The 19,432-nt window shown below is 45.0% G+C and overlaps 1 protein-coding gene across 2 annotated transcripts in view; it reads left to right on the top strand.

Moving 5' to 3' along the window:
• The window catches only part of LOC144678721 (polypeptide N-acetylgalactosaminyltransferase 15-like), a 94,102-nt gene that overhangs the window by 31,275 nt on the left and 43,395 nt on the right, over nt 1-19,432 (top strand). For both annotated transcript variants that reach the window (XM_078538556.1, XM_078538555.1), the window contains exons 4-5: nt 6,672-6,839; nt 17,233-17,350. In XM_078538556.1, the coding sequence (XP_078394682.1) occupies nt 6,672-6,839; nt 17,233-17,350 (286 nt within the window). The remainder of the gene's footprint in view (nt 1-6,671; nt 6,840-17,232; nt 17,351-19,432) is intronic.

Raw genomic sequence — 19,432 nt, 5'->3', positions numbered from 1 at the left:
TGGCGTAAAAGTTCAGTGCGTTTGTAACTCTCGGAGCCACTGGCAATGGATGCCCTCCCAGTCCCGGTGGCGCCAATTCCTGGAGAATGTGGCAAATGTGAGTCACCAGATCCCTGGACATGCAGAGGTGTCAGTGACACTGTCTTTCACTCATCTGCGGGTAAAACATGTGAGTTCTGTACATCCTCGGTCTTGCGAGCTGCCTACGCACAATGTTTCTGTGAGCCTCATCCTGTGCGTCCGGAGGGGGCCCTGCTGCCCCTTGGTCTTGAGGGTTTTGCTCCTCCCTTTGGTGAGCAAGGCACCTCTATCACAATTTTCTCCTCCTTCTCCCCTGCCTGTATGTGATTATGCAGGCGGCAATAAATCCAGGCTCCATCTTCTTGCTGGTCTCCTACCTGCAGTATCAATGAGAAACAGGCAAGAGTCGCATTAGCCTCCAATGGTCCTATTTCTGTCAATGACTCGTCAGTGAATGTGGGTTCAAGGGCTTTGTTCCTGTTTTGACAACTACTCGCCCCTGAAATCCTGGTCACCGCAGGATGAGTTTCAAGGTGCTCTGCCCTCCCATCGCTCTTCCTTACATGACCGACTGCTGTGACATTGCTTTGGCCTGGTGCTTGGATGTGCTGCTTGCAGCCCAGGCACTGGGATCCTCATTCATTGCACTCTAATACTAGACTCTTTGGAATAAACATGAGGGAAACTGTCTGGTCAGGAAATGAGATTATTTGAGGGGAGCCTGAGGCTTCTCCTCTGTGAACCGTCCAGCGCCATGATTCTAAGACACATCTGAATCTTGTCCAGTCGCCCAATTGCTCTGGAGTTCATTATCACTCTGGGGAATTTCCACGCTGTGAACAAAGGGTTAATACAAGGAGATCGATTAGTGCCATTTTGCGGGATTAGTTTCACATGAATGTGCATCATAGCTTCACTTTCCTGATTCCCTGCATTGTCATTGAAAGACTCCTACCATGTCTCAGCTGTTCCTCTCTCCTCATTTCGGAATGCACAGTTCGGTTAGGTGCCCCTTTAATCGGCCCCCCAGTGCATACACCTGTCCTCCAATCCATTCGGAGCCATCACCAGCAGAGTATCTCCTCATTGCTGCACCATTACTGCAGGTTGAAAGATGGTGGTGCTGAGCACTCACTGCCAGACCAGCTCGGACCCTCCCGAATTGAGTGTGGAAACCCCTTTCCATTGTCCTGGAGAAGCTTAATGTTCAGGCTTCCCTCCCTCCGAGACCTCTCAATCCTCCCCCTGTATTTCTTGATCCCATTGTGAATGTGGTGGATATCTGTTTGTTAGCCTCTGAACATTTTGAGGTGGATGTGGACCTCACCCCTCACCATCTTGAGGCCATTTGCACAGTTAAACATACACCTGCCGCCACCACCCCCGCCCCCCCCCCCCCCCCCCCACCTCCGGCCCCCTGACACCTTTGGAAGCCCCTAAAATGCCTTTTCCCCATCTATAGACTGCAGAAGCCTCCCCTGATTGAGTATGCCATCTGCGACCCAGTATGATGCCAGAAACCCCATGGACCGAGGTACCTGATGTTGCGATAACACCCTGCACACAACACGCTGGGCATGACTGAGACTGGACAAGATGCCCTCCCTGGACTGGGGCAAGGACAGTCTTTGCAAGCTCAACAATGTAAACTGAGGCGCTTCTTCACTCAGCAATCCTCCCATCTGGCCCCAAGTGGCTTATATCATTCTATAACATATTCTCTCCCCACCCTGGCGCTGAGGACACCACCCCATCGTCCCCTCCATCCCCAGTTATGTGCCTGAATGCAACCTTCTCAACTCTTACCCCCAGTGGAGCCCTTGCACTGCAGCTCCTTCCCATGCCTCAGGCCAGTTTCCCCCTTCCCCATTGAAGCTTTTCTCAGCACATTAAAGGACAGCCCTGCCTTACCGCTGGTCTGGTCGGCAGAGACTTGTCTGTGACAACCCCCTGAAAGTGATGTGATGCTGCCTGCGAAGCCTGGCACTGATTGCCTTGAGCGCTGCGTGATGCAAGCTAGGCGAATGAACCTCAAAGTCACAATCGAAGAGCAGGTCGCCAGGTACACGTTGCTTATATTCCGTTGTGAAACACGTCGTTCTAATTGCACGCCCTGATGATCCACCGTGGGGGGGTGGTGATTCCGGCCAGCAGTCCTTATAATGAGATGCAAATGTGTCGAAATGACATTCCCGATGTGTTGCAGTGAGAAACATGGCCCGCCATTGAAGACTGCAGTGCACAATTGCGAACTGGCTTTATGCTGACGTAAAACCGATTTTTTTGGCTTCACGCGATATTTTCGGCTCCCGCCCACCATGACAACCGCTGCCGGGAGGGAGCGGAAAATCCCAGCCCCTGACTTTCATGTCAAATAGGGCAGGAAGTTTGTTTTCAAAAACATTTCTAATGAATTAATATGGATAATTTTCCATTGATATGCATTAGAGTGAAATTATAAACTTGGAGGATAATTTTGTCTCGTTTACCAATGGGTGGAATTATTCCCATCAGCAATGAATTGTTTGGGAGCTTGTTTGTTGCAAGAAATTTTCCTTAATAATTTGGATTGTCCTGTAGTTGAATTAGGCATGTTCTGATAGCTGTTGCTGGCATTCCAGGAATGGCATATTTATTTCAGAAGACATACTTGGCTGTTGAGATTCTTCCTAAGTTGTCATGGATACCTCAAGAAACAGAAACAATGTTGATTGGATTTCATTCCAGCCTTGTGTCTGAGAGGGTTCTTTGGTGGGAAGGCTAGGCTTTGTCCAACAATAACATTCTTTGTAACCATGGACTTACTACATCTGCACCACTTATTTATGACACAACTGGAGGAGGCAAAGATGCAAGACCAGTGTGAAAAGCTATGCTGGTTCCTTGAGCTGATCTAACTATTAATAACATTGGTAACTTGATTCATTTGTTCATATATATATCCTCTCCAATACTCAGAAGGTGGAAAAGAAGAAAATAATTTACAGATCTTACGTCATTGACAGTTGCTATAGCAACAGTTTTCTTTTCAACAGAGATAGATACAGTAAGGTAATTAAAAACTGAGTTTCGACATTAAACCACTCGATATGCCATACCATGTCAATATATTTGGTACTTCAAGGACCATTACAGTTACATTTGTCTTTCAAATATCAATATAATTGTTCTAATTGTGTATTTAACTTCATTAGTTATTTGAAGTTGTGGCCAAGGCTATCACCACAAATCAACTTATGTCAGCATTTTTCTGAATTTCGAAATTCTGCATTTATCTAAAAGATGCAGAAGTTGTGTTCCAATTTCAATCATTGCTATAGTATTTTCTGAGGGATGAGAATTTCATTCAGAATGAGCTAAGAAGCTTGCAAAATAGTACAGTGGAACAACTTATTTTGGGAGGGAAATCAGGAACAAGATGTATAGGCAATCTAGGGTGGTTGTAACAGAATTGTAATAATAAGAGACTTTAATTATCTTAAAGTAGATTGGGATGAGCCAAATATTGTGGAAAAAGTGTGGTAGACTTCTTTGAACACATCCAAAACTGTTTCCTAATCAGGATGTTGTATGTGCAACAAAGAAACATGCAGCGCTAGGTCTGGTTCTGGCTAAGTAGGATATATAAGAAATCTGTTAATTTTACATTGAAAATTGATGGAGAAAAAGAGAAGATAAAGCTCATCTAGTGGGATGAGCTCATTTCTGTGGGATGAGAGAACCCAGCTAATTTGGGCAGTGAATATGTCAGATTTAGCCTGGCAGCATCTTGCGTAGGGATCTGGCTGTATGGCAACACAAGTGAAGTTGCAGGCTTGAGAAGGCCGGACAGAGACCCTGTGATCTGAGGCTCAATTTTCAAATCAATTGGGGAACCTGAAGCTAGATAACGTCTGGGTCCTGAACCCACACCAAGTCTGTATCGCTCGTGCAATGCTATCTTCAAATATTAATGCCCTACTTGGGCAGGGGGTAAGCTCAGCGCACAATTAGTGGTAGAGCACCGCGAGGAGGTGGCAGCTGCCTGCTAGAGCAGGAGCATCAAGGGGAAATGGCAGCCATGACAGGGCCTGCTGCTGGCATTGCCTCACACGAGGGGATGCAAGAATTTGGAGGGCCAGAAGCCTGACCACCCAGAGGATTGGCCAAATGGCCACCCAAACAGTACTGCGCTCAAGCTCACAACGAAACCTGGTTGGCAAAAATGTTTCTGGTTTAAAAATATTTCAGCTCCCTGCTTCCCTAATGTATCTTTAAAGGTGAAGTTCAAGTGGAAAACTCCATATAAAAGATAAAGAGAGGTTTAGGTTTACCACCTAAAGATATAGAATATAAAACTGAAGAAGCAACATTGCATTTGTACAAAACATTAGTTAGGCCACAGAAATGTTACTGCATGCAATTCTGGGCACTTTATTGTAGGAAGAGCATTGGATCCATGAAGAAATTAAAGTTAAGATTTATTAGAATGGTAGCAAAAGTGAGAGGTCATAGCTATGAGGAGCAAAATTAATTTTTTTAATTACTGGAACACGGATAATTAAACAGGGGAAACTAATGGAGGTTTTATAAATTAAAGGTTTTGCCAGAGTGGATAGTAAAAGATTGTTGACAAATTTGTAAAAATGGTGTAGAATCCAGATTATCACTGGAACAATAAACCAAGAAGTTAGAAGTTTTAGAGAGTTATTTGAGCATGGAATGATTTATCATAAATGGCTATTGAAGCAAAGACTATAACATTGTTTTTTAAAAATTGGGTAAATGTTTCACAGTGAAGAATAGGCAATGTGTGTGAAAAGGGCAGAGAAATAGCCTCTTTTACTACAGTAATTTCTATGATTCTTTAAGATTGAGCCATGTGCATGCAGTTGTTCCATCAGTAGACAACTGTTTTTGTACTAAAACTACAACTTTAAGACCTGAGTATATACCATACAATATATTCTGTTGACTTTCATAGTATCTGTGAATATGATAAACTTGAATATTTTGGGTGATTTGGGAACAAACCAACATTTAAAATTAGAGCTCCAGGTGTGAATTGTTGAAATCCTGATGTTATCATATTCCATAATATTTTGAGATCAGACTCCTAGCACAAAGCTTCATAACATTAAATTAACGCATAGGAAATCTGGTGGGCCTGCTGACCTTCGTTCCCAAATTCCCAATGTGTGTCACCATATAAAAATAAGTTTATCACTAAAGGTTTAATGTTTCCTACATTATTCTCCTAATTATCTCTAATTAACCCATTCTACTCATGAGTGTTAAAATGCTCAACAAATTGATATGAAAGATAAATTGCAGAATAAAGAATATACAATTTTGAAGAGCGGAAATGTGTTTTCAAGCAGCCACACAACAATAATATACTCAAAAAGGAAAACAAACCTCACAATTGGTACAAAAATATTAATGTTAGTTTTTTTTAGTCTAAAAACAACAAATAAAGAATATAACTATGCCACGTGGACTGCAGCGGTTCAAGAAGGTAGCTCACCACCACCTTCTCAAGGGCAACTAGAAATGGGCAATTAATGCTGGCCCAGCCAGCGGAGCCAACATCTCGTGAATGGAAAAAAACCTGTTCTTACTGTTTGAAAACAGGCACCCAAAGGGAAAACTATAACAAAAACTCCTTTTGTCACTCATTTGTAATGTCCTTATTTTACCATCTCATGTTCAACTGCAAAAGATTGAACAGTTGAAAACAGTTTGATTGATTGCCAACTAAGTTTTGTATTCTACCTTTTTGGCTTTATCTTTTAAATTTTAATTTTAATTTGTAATGTTTTTTTTATTAGAGGTATTCTGAGACAGACACTGTTTGAGAGTAATGCCCTATCCCTTCAGGCAAGACCATCCAGAGCCTCAGACATCCGTTACATCATTATCAGTTACCAGTTCCTCTCACACTCACAATCCATTCTTCAAGCCCCAGCTCCACTGTGGCTGTTAAATAGTTTAGTCCTTTGGAAGATTGGACATTTTTAATTGGGTAAAGATGACCTTTTGTGCCTCTCAGGGCAATTAAAAATAACACCTATATCTAATTAGTCAGTCATGATTGAGAATGTCTAAAGGATGCCTTGAGGTATTTTAATTTATTAACTGCCCTCAACCACTCAGAGTAGCAAAGGCTGAATGGATAATTGAGGACAGATTGATTTCCATATCCTTAACACTCTTGTATAGTGTTAAGGCCGGGCTTACTTAATTTAGTACTCAACCAGAGGATTAAAGTTTCTGTTATTGCTATTTAATTAGAGTCTCTGCTAGTGTTTCAGCCACTTGATTTTTCTGATCCTTTGCAGCATCCTAAGCAGTTGTGTGCACTCAAACAAGAGCGAAGAGTTCTTCAATGGTGCTCAAGGGAGTAATTTGTTGATGCTTCATCATGCGCTTCTCGTGAAGGCATTCTCAATCAGACTGACTAATTAGATCACAGATTGACTAATTATACTGGCAAGTGCTTTAACTTTATAAGTTTGAACTTGTGAATGCTTCTTGCTGAAGTGAAATGCAAGCAGAAGAGCAGTGCTAATAAATTTATGGAGGAGTAGTTAAGGTCAGATCTTATAAAATCAAATCCCATTGAAAAGAAAGTGAAGATAAGTTTCATAACCCTTTATTTTCCATTCCAGAACTCGTGTTGTTTCTCCCATAATTGATGTTATTGACTGGAAGACATTTCAATATTATCACTCAGTTGATCCACAGCGAGGAGTTTTCAACTGGAAGCTGGACTTTCATTGGGAACCAATACCAGAATATGAGCAGAAATGGCGAAAGTCTCCCACCAGCCCGATACAGTAGGTGATAGGACAAATGTCTACTTAACTGCCTGTTTGATTATATTTAAAATCCAAAAGGCAAAAATTATGCAGAAGGAAGAATTTAGTTACTATCAATCAAGCCTAATGCAGCTGAAAAGCAAAGGAAAAAGTATACAGAAGTATAAATATTAAGTGCTGTAAATTAATGGGAAATAATTTTTCTATTTTTAATTTAATTATGGAGCTTTTTGAGTGGCTTAGTGGGACAATGCACAAATCTGGTATGGAACTGAGCTACACAGACCTGGAAGGTCCATAGTTTGATCTCAATTTAGCGAGGAACTTGTTGACTTCAGCAACGACAGCAGCATGACACTATTGCTGGCTTCACATTGCCTTCATTAAGTGGAGCACCAGTGGGGTTACTGATCTCATTTTCAATCAATTATTCTTACTGCAAAGTGGATTTGTATGGATGCCAAATGAGGAGAGGATCAGACTTGGCTATGATACCTCCCATAGTGGAATATCATAGGATTACTGTGGCTACAGGGCAAAGTACTACTGTATGTATCAATGTACCTATCTCCCGGCAAGAGTGAGCATCTTTAGAAAAGTAGTGAAGAAAATTGGAAAACAAATTTTAAAAATGGTTCCATTTTGGATTCATAATTTCAATTGGGTCATTGAATTTCAGACTTTTCAAAGCTTTAAAATGAATTAATCTTGAAGGACATTTTTTTTATTTTATTGTCTCGTCTGAATATAAACACATAAGCAGCTTTCCTATATACTGTTTAATTAAAACATTTTATCTGTGAGGGAATCTGTTCAGGTTCCAACTACCATTCCGGATGCTGCACTGTGGAATGAGACTGAAGTCTGATTTACTCATCATGACTCTATTGATATTTGTTTGGATTGTGTTCTGTGAGCAACAATGCAGGCAGGTTGTTAAACTATGCAGCATAAAGCTTCTTTAAAACTACTCAGAATGAAACTCTCCATTAATTTCTTCGTAAAAACTTTGCTTCATATAACATTGGTAAATATCTAATAATTCACAATAGGAATTGTCACTCTTTCTTCCTCTGATCTTTCCTCTATTATTTATTCTCCACCTGAAATATAATACACTACCTTTTCTTGTATCTTCACCACTTTAAAATCAAGACTTGTCATGGCATCTCTTAATGCTAATGTTCTTTAGGAAAGGAAATCTGTCGTCCTTGCCTACATGTGACTCCAGACCCACTCTTAAATGCCCTCTGAAATGGCCCAGCAAGCCAATCAGTTGTAACAAACCGCTACAAAGACACAAAAAGGGAATGAAACTGGATGGACCACCCGGCATCAACCTAGGCACCGGAAATGACAACGGCAATCGCAGCCAACCCTGAAAAGTCCTCCTCACTAATATCTTGGGGCTAGTGCCACAATTGGGAGAGCTATCTCACAGACTAGTCAACCAACAGCCTGACATAGTCATCCTCACGGAATCATACCTTATAGATAATGCCCCACACACCACCATCATGTCCTGTCCCATCGGCAGGACAGACCTAGCAGAGGTGGCAGCACAGTGGTATACAGTCAGAAGGGAGTTGCCCTGTGAGTCCTCAACATCGACTCCGGACCCCATGAAGTCTCACGGCATCAGGTCAAACATGGGCAAGGAAATCTCCTGCTGATTACCACGTACCACCCTCCCTCAGCTAATGAATCAGTGCTCCTCCATGTTCAACATCACTTGGAGGAAGCACTGAGGGTGGCAAGGGTGCAGAATGTTCTCTGGGTGGGGGACTTCAAAGTCAACCGCCAAGAGTGGCTCAGTAGCACCACTACTGACCAAGCTGGCTGGGTCCTAAATGACATAGCTGCTAGACTGGGTCTGCGGCAGGTGGTGAGGGAACCAACAAGAGGGAAAAACATACTTGACCTCATCCTCACCAACGTGCCTGCCGCAGATGCATCTGTCCATGACAGTATCGGTAGAAGTAACCACCGCACAGTCCTTGTGGAGACAAAGTCCCGCTTTCACATTGAGGATACCCTCCACCATGTTGTGTGGCACTACCACTGTGCTAAATGGGATAGATTTCGAACAGATCCAGCAACTCAAAACTGGGCATCCATGAGGCACTGTAGGCCATCAGCAGCAGCAGAATTGTACTTGAACACAATCTGTAACCTCATGGCCCAGCATATCCCCCACTCTACCATTACGATCAAGCCAGGGGATTAACCCTGGTTCAATGAAGGGTGCAGGAGGGCATGCCAGGAGCAGCACTAGGCATACCTAAAAATGAGGTGTCAACCTGGTGAAGCTATAGCACAGGACTACTTGTGTGCAAAGCAGCATAAGCAGCAAGTGATTGACAGAGCTAAGCGAACCCACAACCAACGGATCAGATCTAAGCTCTGCAGTCCTACCACATTCAGTCGTGATTGGTGGTGGACAATTAAACAGCTCACTGGAGGAGGAGGCTCCACAAATATCCCCATCTTCAATGATGGAAGAGCCCAGCACAGCAGTGCAAAAGATAAGGCTGAAGCATTTGCAACAATCTTCAGCCAGTAATGCCGAGTGGATGATGCATCTCAGCCTCCTCCGGAGGTCCCAGCATTAAAGATGCCAGTCTTCAACCAACTCGATTCACTCTACATGATATCAAGAAATGGCTGAAGGCTCTGGATACTGCAAAGGTTATGGGCCCTGACAACATTCCGGCAATAGCACTAAAGACTTGTGCTCCAGAACTTGCCATGTCCTTAGCCAAGCTGTTCCAGTACAGCTACAACACTGTCATCTACCTGGCTGTGTGGAAAATTGCCCAGGTATGGTCTGTACACGAAAAGCAGGATAAATCCAACCCGGCCAATTACCGCCCCGTCAGTCTACACTCGATCATCAGTAAAGTGATGTAAGGGGTCATCAACAGTGCTATCAAGCGGCACTTGCTTAGCAATAACCTGCTCACTGATGCCCAGTTTGGGTTCCGCCAAGGGCACTCAGCTACTGACCTCATTAAAGCCTTGGTTCAAACATGGACAAAAGAGCTGAACTCCCGAGGTGAGGTGAGAGTCACTGCCCTTGACATCAAGGCAGCATTTGACCGAATGTGGCATCAAGGAGTCCTAGCAAAACTGGAGTCAATGGGAATCAGGGGAAAAACTCTCCACTGGTTGGAGTCATACCTAGCACAAAGAAAGCTGGTGGCGGTTGTTGGAGGTCAGTCATCTCAGCTCCAGGACATCACTGCAGGAGTTCCTCAGGGTAGTGTCCTCGGCCCAATCATCTTCAGCTGCTTCATTAATGACCTTCTTTCCATCATAAGGTCAGAAGTGGGGATGCTCGCTGATGATTGCACAATGTTCAGCACCATTCGCAACTCCTCAGATACTGAAGCAGTCCATGTCCAAATGTAGCAAGAGCTGGACAGGCTTGGGCTGACAAGTGACAAGCAACATTCGCGCCACACAAGTGTCAGGAAATGACCATCTCCAACAAGAGAGAATCCAACCATCACCCCTTGATGTTCAATGGCATTACCATCACTGAATCCCAACTATCAACATCCTGGAAGTTACCATTGATCAGAAACTGAACTGGACTAGCCATATAAATACTGTGGCTACAAGAGCAGGTCAGAGGTTAGCAATTGTACGACGAGTAACTCACCTCCTGACTCCCCAAAGCCTGTCCACCATCTGTCAGGAATGTGATGGAATACTCCCCACTTGCCTGGATGAGTGCAGCTCCTATAATACTGAAGAAGCTGGACACCATCCAGGACAAAGCAGCCCGCTTGATTAGCACCACATCCACAAACATTCACTCCCTCCACCACCGACACACAGTGGCAGCAGCGTGTACCATCTACAAGATGCACTGCAGGAATTTGCCAAGGCTGCTTAGACAGCACCTTCCAAACCCACAACCACCACCACCTAGGAGGACAAGGGCAGCAGATAGATTGGAACACCACCATGTGCAAGTTCCCCTCCAAGTCACTCACCATCCTGACTTGGAAGTATATCGCCATTCCTTCACTGTCGCTGGGTCAAAATCCTGGAACTCCCTTCCTAACAGCACTGTGCATGTACCTACACCACAGGGACTGCAGCGGTTCAAGAAGGCAGCTCACCACCACCTTCTCAAGGGCAACTAGGGATGGAGAATAAATGCTGGCCCAGCCAGCGAAGCCCACATCCCGTGAATGAATGAAAAAAATGCATCTCCATGGCATCTCTTCCAGGATCTCATAGCTGTAGAACTCATTACTTTCCTTAGTTTTCTCTTCCTGCAACAATCCATAGTGCAGAATTTTGTGCCTCGCAGACAGGCGTGCGCCTGACCTGATTGGGTATAAAATAGCGCGAGAAGATGTCAGGCGAGCATCCCAAAATCATCCCGCACGCATGCAATCTTCAGGTCGGCAGGCGTGCATGGGTGTCAGACCACTTAAGGGCTTTGAAAAGGCAATTGATCCAGATTTTCTGTTGCCATTGCGATTTCGCGCTTGTCGCAAGGGCAGGCGGGCAGCAAAACCTCACCCAAGAGCGGGATAAAGAGGGTCAGCAGCATTGCCAGTGTGAGTAGTGCGGTGTTTGGGAGATAGTTTGCTGCTGGTTACTTATTTGAACTTGACAGCTTCATCTCTGTTCTGAGCTTCATTCTTAGCATTTCTAGGCTTCATTTCAAGACTCATCGGTGTCTCCAAGGCCCCTGGAGGATTTTGACCGTGTGGAACCTTCCAGGTATCAGACAGCCTTCCCTTATCCTGGTAATGAGGATTGTGGTCTTTGCTGGAGGCACCTCCTCTGAGGAGGAAGAGAGGGGAAGAAGGGGGAGGAGACCAGGTGCCCCAATGCAACTTCCAGGGGAGCGACCTGTGGGGGTAGAAGCTGAGGCACAAGGGGCGCAGGGCCAACAGGAAGTCCAAGGCGGAAGGGGCCTTAGAAGATGCCACTATTCTGCTGCCAGGATTTACAGGCGGTGATGCAGCTACCTCAGTGTGTCTGAGGTGTAATGCCGAAGGAGGCTCTGCCTCTCAAGGGAGACCGTGACCTCCATCTGTCAGATGATAGGCCCTGAGACCTGCTCCAACTGTGTGGATGGACACCCCATGTCAATAGCTCTGAAGGTCATAGTGGCCCTCAACTTCTATGCCTCCGGCTCTTTCCAGGGGTCAGTGGGGGATCTGTGTGGAGTATCCCAATCAGCTGTCCACATTTGCATCAAACTGTTCAGGCAGGTCATGACATTTATTCATTTCCGTACATAAGTAAACCAGAGGGTTTGTGGCGATTGCTGGTTTCCCCGGCGTGCAGGGTGCAATCAACTGCACACGGGGCCAAAAAAGCACCAGTGGGTCAGCCGGGTGCCTTCATCAACAGGAAGGGATTCCACTCGATGAACATCCAGATAGTGTGTGACCACAGGATGCAGATTCTGCAAGTCTGTGTAAGGTACCCTGGCAGCTCCCGTGATGCTTATATTCTGAGACACTCCCAGGTGTTGAGGTTATTCAGTGCTCCAGCTTGACTGGATGGATGGCTGCTATGAGACAAAGACTATCTGCTGAAAAGGTATCTAATGACGCCTCTCCTCCACCCAAGAACAGAGGCAGAACAGGAGAATAGGAGTCATGTCTCCACAAGTGGGGTGGTAGAGAGGACCATAGGTCTTCTGAAGATGCGCTTTCGAGGCCTGGACTGTTCAGGGGGCGCACTGCAATCCCCCCCAGAGTGGGTGTCACTGATAGTGGTTGCACGCTGCACTCTCCACAATCTGGCACTGGCAAGGGGGGACCCACTGGAGGATGAGGATCTTGAGGCAGCTGCACAGGCCACAGAGGATGAATCCAGTAGTGAGTTAGAAAGAGGAGCACGGTGAGGAGAATGCTGAGGTTGTGTAGGCAGACCTCTGTATCCTTCAGGGAGGCAGGGACACCAGGGACGCCTTGATCCAACGCTCCTTCAGCTAGGCTGCTAAAGATCTGCTTCCATCTCATGCCAGGGCTGCCGCCTCCATCCCGGGTATCCTTTCATTTGAACCCAAAGTCCACTCAGTGCCTGTGCAATAAAGTTTAGAGCCACTCATGCCCAGCATTACATACTGGCGTGCCCTGCACCAAACTCGGGTCATTAAGACAAAAACAATATTTATGTCATTTTCACAATCCAAACAAATTAACATAAACTTCTCTGGTCTTCATTCCCAGACCAGTAAACATAGACAAAACATTACAGAACAGATGATCACCTGTGACCAGTCCCTCTTGTGCTCATGGTGCCTTAAACTTATGTTTCCGAGTGCTGCATCTTGGTGCACCCCCCACGCCCCCCACCACCTCCCCTCGCTGGCATTGGCATTGGAGGCAGCCTGCTGACTCTGCTGTCTTGTTGGCCTTGTTGACTTTGGCGGTCGTCCTCTGGCCAGTGGGGCCTGTGATGGCATTGCCTGAGAGGGAGTGGCCAGTGCCAGGGCTGGCATCTGCCCAGTCATCGCAGCCTCATCAGATGCCATGGTCACTCACAGAGGGGAGCTGCTTCCATCATCCAGAGCACCCTGCATGGGGTAGGTGGTGACAACCATCTCTGATGCCCACCTGCTCCACACCACTGTCAACATGTCCTCATCCTTTTTTAAAATTCATTCATGAGATGTGGACAGCGGTGGCTAGGCCAGCATTTATTGCCCATCCCTAATTGCCCTTGAGAAGGTGGTGGTGAGCTGCCTTCTTGAACCGCTGCAGTCAATGTGGTGTAGGTACACCCACAGTGCTGTTAGGAAGGCAGTTCCAGGATTTTGACCCAGCCACGGTGAAGGAACGGCGATATATTTTCAAGTCAGTGTAGTGAGTGGCTTGGAGGGGAACTTCCAGGTGGTTGTGTTACCACGTGTCCACTGCCCTTGTCCTTCTGGATAGTGGTGATCATGGGTTTAGAAGGTGCGGTCTAAGGAGCCTTGGTGAATTCCTGCAGCCAATCTTATAGATGGTACACACTGCTGCTACTGCGCGCTGGTGGTGGAGGGAGTGAATATTTGTGTAAGGGGTGCCAATCAAGTGGGCTACTTTATCCTGGATGGTGTCAAGCTTCTTGAGGGTTGTTGGAGCTGCACTCATCCAGGCAAGTGGAGAGCATTCCATCACACTCCTGACTTGTGCCTTGGTGGTGGACTGGCTTTGGGGAGTCAGGAGGTGAGTTACTCAACCCGGGATTCCTAGCATCTGACCTGCTCTTGTAGCCACAGTATTTATATGGCTAGTCCATTTTAGTTTCTGGTCAATGGTAACCCCTACAATGTTGATAGTGGGGAATTCAGCGATGGTAATGCCATAGGATGTCAAGGGGTGATGGTTAGATACTCTCTAGTTGGAGATGGTCATTGCCTGGCACTTGTGTGTGTTATCTTTTAACTATGGGTTGCTTTGCTCGCGCACCAGTTGCGCACTTACATGTTGGCAGGTGAGTCGATTACAATGTACGGCAGATGCAGAGCCCAATATGAAATAAAGCAGATACTATTTATTTACACAGGCAACAGAGCATTAACACGATGTGTGCTTCTCCAGCTAGACCCTACTCTAGACTAAAATTAACGTGGTAGCCTGTGCTACACAGCTATTGGGTCTTGCAGTCACGTGGTGAATCTGCTCACAGTCTGTTAAATTGTATTACACCTCAGATTACCACAGTGTGGCATGAGTATTACTTGCCACTTGTTAGCCCAAGCCTGGATATTGTCCACATCTTGCTGCATTTGGACATGGACTGCTTCAGTATCTGAGGAGTTGTGACTGGTGCTGAACATTGTGCAATAATCAGCGAACATCTCCACTTCTGGCACAATTCACCACCATCAATAATGCCAGTCTTCATCCAGCCAACCTGATTCACTTCACGTGATATCAAGAAATGGTTGAGTATAGAAAAGGCTATGGGCCCTGACAACATCATGGCTGCAGTGCTGAAGATGCAGTCCTAGCCAAGCTGTTCCAGTACAGCTACAAAACTGGCATCTATCTTATAAAATGGAAAATTGCCCTGTTATGTCCTGTCTACAAAAAGCAGGACAAATCCAATTATCAAGGGCCAATCACCACTCCATCAGTCTACCCTCGATTATCAGCAAAGTGTTGAAAGGTGTTATTGACAGTGCTGTTAAGTGGAACTTTCTCACCAATAACCTGCTCACTGATGCTCTGTTTTACTTCTGCCAGGACCACTCAGCTCGAGACTTCGTTGCAGCCTTGGTCCAAGCAAGGACAAAAGAGCTGTAGTCCAAACGTGAGGTGAGAGTGACTGTCCTTGACGTCAAGACAGCATAACCTGCCCTCCATCATAAGGTCAGAAGTGGGGATGTTCACTGATGATTGCACAATGTTCAGCCCCATTCGTAACTCCTCAGATACTGAAGCAGGCCATGCCTGCATGCACACAGGGAAAGTACCCAGGGTTGGACCGATAAGTGGCAAGAAAATTTGCACCACACTAGTGCCAGGCAATGACCAGCTCTAAGAACACATACATTAACCACCTCCTTTTGACATTCAATGACAATGCCATCACTGAATATTGTGGCTACAAGAGCAAGTCAGAAGCTGGGCAGCCCATCTGTAAGTGAATGACTCACCTCCTGACTCCCCAAAGCCTGTCCACCATCTACAAGGCACAAGTGATGGAATACTTTCCACTTGCCTGGATGAGTGCAGCTTCAACAACACTCAAAAGGTTTGACACCATCCAGGACAAAGCAACTTCCTTGATCGGCACCCCAGCCATCATCTTAGAAAGCATTCATACTCTACATCCCTACCGTACTGTGTTTGCAATGCATACCATCTACAAGATGCACTGCAGCAACTTGTCAAGCCTCCTTCAACAGCAACTCCCAAACCCATGACCTCTACCACCTAGAAGGACAAGGGCAGCATATACATGGGAACAGCACCAGCTGGAAGTTCCCTTCCAAGTAGCACACCACCCTGACTTGGAAATATATCGCTGTTCCTTCACTGTCGCTGGGTCAATATCCTGGAACTTGCTCCCTAACAACACTGTGGGTGTACCTACACCACATGGTCTTCAATGGCTCATGAATGCAGAAGGCACCTTCTCAATGGCAATTAGGGATAGGCAATAAATGCTGGACATGCCTGCAATGTCAAATCCCATGAATGAATCTTTTAAAAAGCCTGGAGACAGTGGTTTCCAATGTTATTTTTGGTGGTGGGCCGAGGGAAAAGGGATCAAGAATCAGGAATAAAAATCAAAAAATGCAGAAATATTCAGCAGACCTGGCAGTATCTTTGGAGAGAATAATATAGTTAACATTTCAGGTCGATGATCTTTCATCAGAAGTGGGAAAAGTTAGAAATGTAATTTCCTTTGAGCAAGTGAAAGGGGGAAGTTGGGAACAAGAATGCAAGGGAAGGTCTATGATAGTGTGCAGGACAGTAGAGATTAATTGTCAAAAAGGTTCCATTGTCAAAAAGGATCAATGGTCAAAGAAAGTGGTGATGGGACAATAGAAAAAGAAAAGATGTATCTGGATGAGGTGTGAATGTCTAAACAAAAAGTTAAGGAAATAGGAGAGAAAGAAATCAAGGCAACAAAGAAACACAAAACAAAATGCAGGTCACGGTTATGATATGAAACTGTTCTACTCACTGTCCAGAGGGCTGTAAAATGTCCGGTTAAGATAAAATGCTGTTCCTCAAGCTTGCATTGAACATCACTGGAACATTGTAGCAGGCCAATGACAGAAAGGTTGGAGTGGAAGCAACTGGAAGATCAGGGTCATGTTTGTGGACTGAATGGAGGTGTTCCACAAAGTGGTCACCCAGTCCGCGTTTTGTTTCCTCAAAGTAGAAGAGGCCACATCGTGAGCAATGTATACAGTACTAAATTGAAAGAAGTACAAGTAAATTGCTGTTTCACTTATTCGGAATCTATCAAATGTTTATTCCCTACATGAGGAACCATAATCCTTGCAGCACAAGTAAGTGTACCAAAATTTCATGGACAGCTAAACAAGTTATCACTGTCTCCATCCAGCTCCTACTGAACTCACAAAGCTAACTAACCCTTACCTTTCCTCTAATTTGCAATTTCCCATTGTTAGTAAGGATAACTTATGTGGAAAGTGTAAACATGTTTACTGGTGCAATAACTATTCTAAAACTGGGACCAAGGCACATTGAATGGACAGAGTAAAAGGAGAGTTGCTCTGAATGTGGTTATGTTGTACCTGGTTTAATGCTGAAACTGGATGTTGAATAGTCAAATAGGCAACATTGACCTCCTAAAGGTTGATAATACTCCCCTGCAAAATGTAGAAGAACGTTGTCACTGGCCATTTCTTTAATTCATTACTTTAATTAAGCATGATTCTTCTCTGTGGCTGTTCTTCTTTCAGGAGTCCAGCTGTATCTGGAGGAGTGCTTGGGATCAATCGACATTATTTCCAAAATATCGGTGCATATGATCCTGCAATGCTGATGTGGGGAACAGAAAATGTGGAACTGTCTCTCAGGGTAAGGTTCTAAACAGTATGCCAGAACGCGCAAATCTGATTGATATCTGGTGTATTAGTCTTGAGCATACTGTACCACAACATAGCACCGGATTTCTGAAAGCTTTGAAATGCTGATTTCCTTGTTTTCCTGTAATATTTCTGAAATATTTTCAATAATATTGGTACTTACTTGTGGTAGTGTGATGACTTGCCTGCTTTGCAACAAAGAAACTCTGAGGGATTGACTACAACATGAAGTTAGGCAGTGATGTTGCTAGGATATTTATCTGACATATTTGATACCAAATTATTAATCTTAACCAGAGCATCTCCAGGAATCAATTCTCTTCTCAATTCCACACCACTACACCTGGAGCCCCTCAACGATCTCTCCTTGGTCGTTCCCCCTACACCACACCTTCCTCACCCACATGCTGTCTGACAATGACATCATCCAAAGACAAGAACCAGCAATTGTAACTCCCTGCCAAAGAGTTAGTTGGGCGGAAGCTAAATGGGTTGGAAAACTTACCCACTTTTGTCTCAGCACGATTTTAAATTGCAGGCAGCACGGACACAGGTCACAAGTCACATGATCCTCTCTAAATAGGCTAAATGGGTTCAGATTACATCATATTAACCTGAGTCCTGAGCATGGAAATGGTCACCAATAGTACAAACCTGCTGGGTGCTGGTTCAAGATGCCAGAACAGGCCCAGTATGATAGACATTTAGTTGAAAAATGAACTTCATGGGCCAGGAGGAGCAAGTGTGCTCCCTTGCTCGGGCTTCTCCTTGTCCAGTTCGGGATCAAATTGGACCCCTCCCCATCATCACATACCTGACTGCCAGGGACTGCTCTTGCAGATGCCTGGCAGTGGCTCCCTACCTTCGAACTCCTGCTCCTGACTGCCTGCCAGGCAGTAAGGCTCAGTTGGGAGTCAGAGCCTCAATGTGTAAATGAAAGCCAAAGAGATTTTAGCTCTTGAGTTTAACACAAGAATCTGTCCCTTGCTCTGCCTACATGCCCCCTCCTCCGCCCCGCATAAACCAATCGTGAACTGAGTTTAGATCAAGGCTAAGGAATCAGCCTCTGTATTGCTGAAAAAAGAGACATCTCTAAGCTTTTCGTCTTGTACTCATCAGGACACTAGCAAGAATGCCAATATAAGGGGAAAACAACAAGTTATGCATTATGTGAAGAGAGTGCCGATTGGTTGGCAAGTGGCATTGCCATGGAGAATGCACCAGTGATGGTGACTGACAGGTAACTGCCAAGCATTGTTGAAATTTAAACCAGGTAGCTTCATCCTGATTGGTCAAGGCATTGCCCTGAGGAATAAGTCAGTGAATGGCTGTCACTTATTTTGTTTAGCTGAAACAGGCACAATGTGTGTACTTGTTCTTTCTATCTGCAAAGAACAGGGCCCTGTGTATTAACAAATGTAGCTTCCAGTACATGCAACTTCACCACACTGAGCCCAACTGATAATCTTAAATTGGTTGTCAGTGTAATTCTTAGCACGCTGAGGATTATTTAGCAAATGTTGTCCATTCACGAAATCACCTCTAATGTTGGACACTGTGTTTTGAGTTTTGCAAGCATGGGCTGGTTGGGTGCGGTCTGTACCCTGCCCATTGTGAACAGTGGCTGGGAAATGCTGTTTGTTACAATCCACCAGTCTTTGGGACGTACAGCCTACATACCTAGCATCACACTGGCACTGAAATTCATATACCACATTACTCATTTGTGTGATAAGCAGAACGTCTTCTTGGCTTGACGCAGCATCCTGTTAGTGGTAAATACCACTCAAGTTGCTGCTGCATGAAGTAAAACAGAAACAGCTAGCTTCACCTATTGCTCAAATCTTTGAGATAACTTGCCCAATCTGAGGTAGATTGGGCACTTTTCAGGGCCGCAAGTGACGGCCTTAGGCCTGTTCATGGGTTTGCATGATATACAGCACAAAATAATCTGACCAGGGTAGCCATTATCCTGCAGAATGCATTTGATGCGCCCTACTTCAGCATCAAGCTTGCATGGTGAGCAAATGGCTCGGGCCCTATTTACAAGGTTGCCAATAAGACCAATCTTTGC

This window comes from Cetorhinus maximus, chromosome 3 (genome assembly GCF_964194155.1).
Source record: "Cetorhinus maximus chromosome 3, sCetMax3.hap1.1, whole genome shotgun sequence".
Lineage (NCBI taxonomy): Eukaryota > Metazoa > Chordata > Chondrichthyes > Lamniformes > Cetorhinidae > Cetorhinus > Cetorhinus maximus.
The sequence above is the reverse complement of the archived record's forward strand: the minus strand, read 5'-3'. Positions and strand labels throughout refer to the sequence as shown.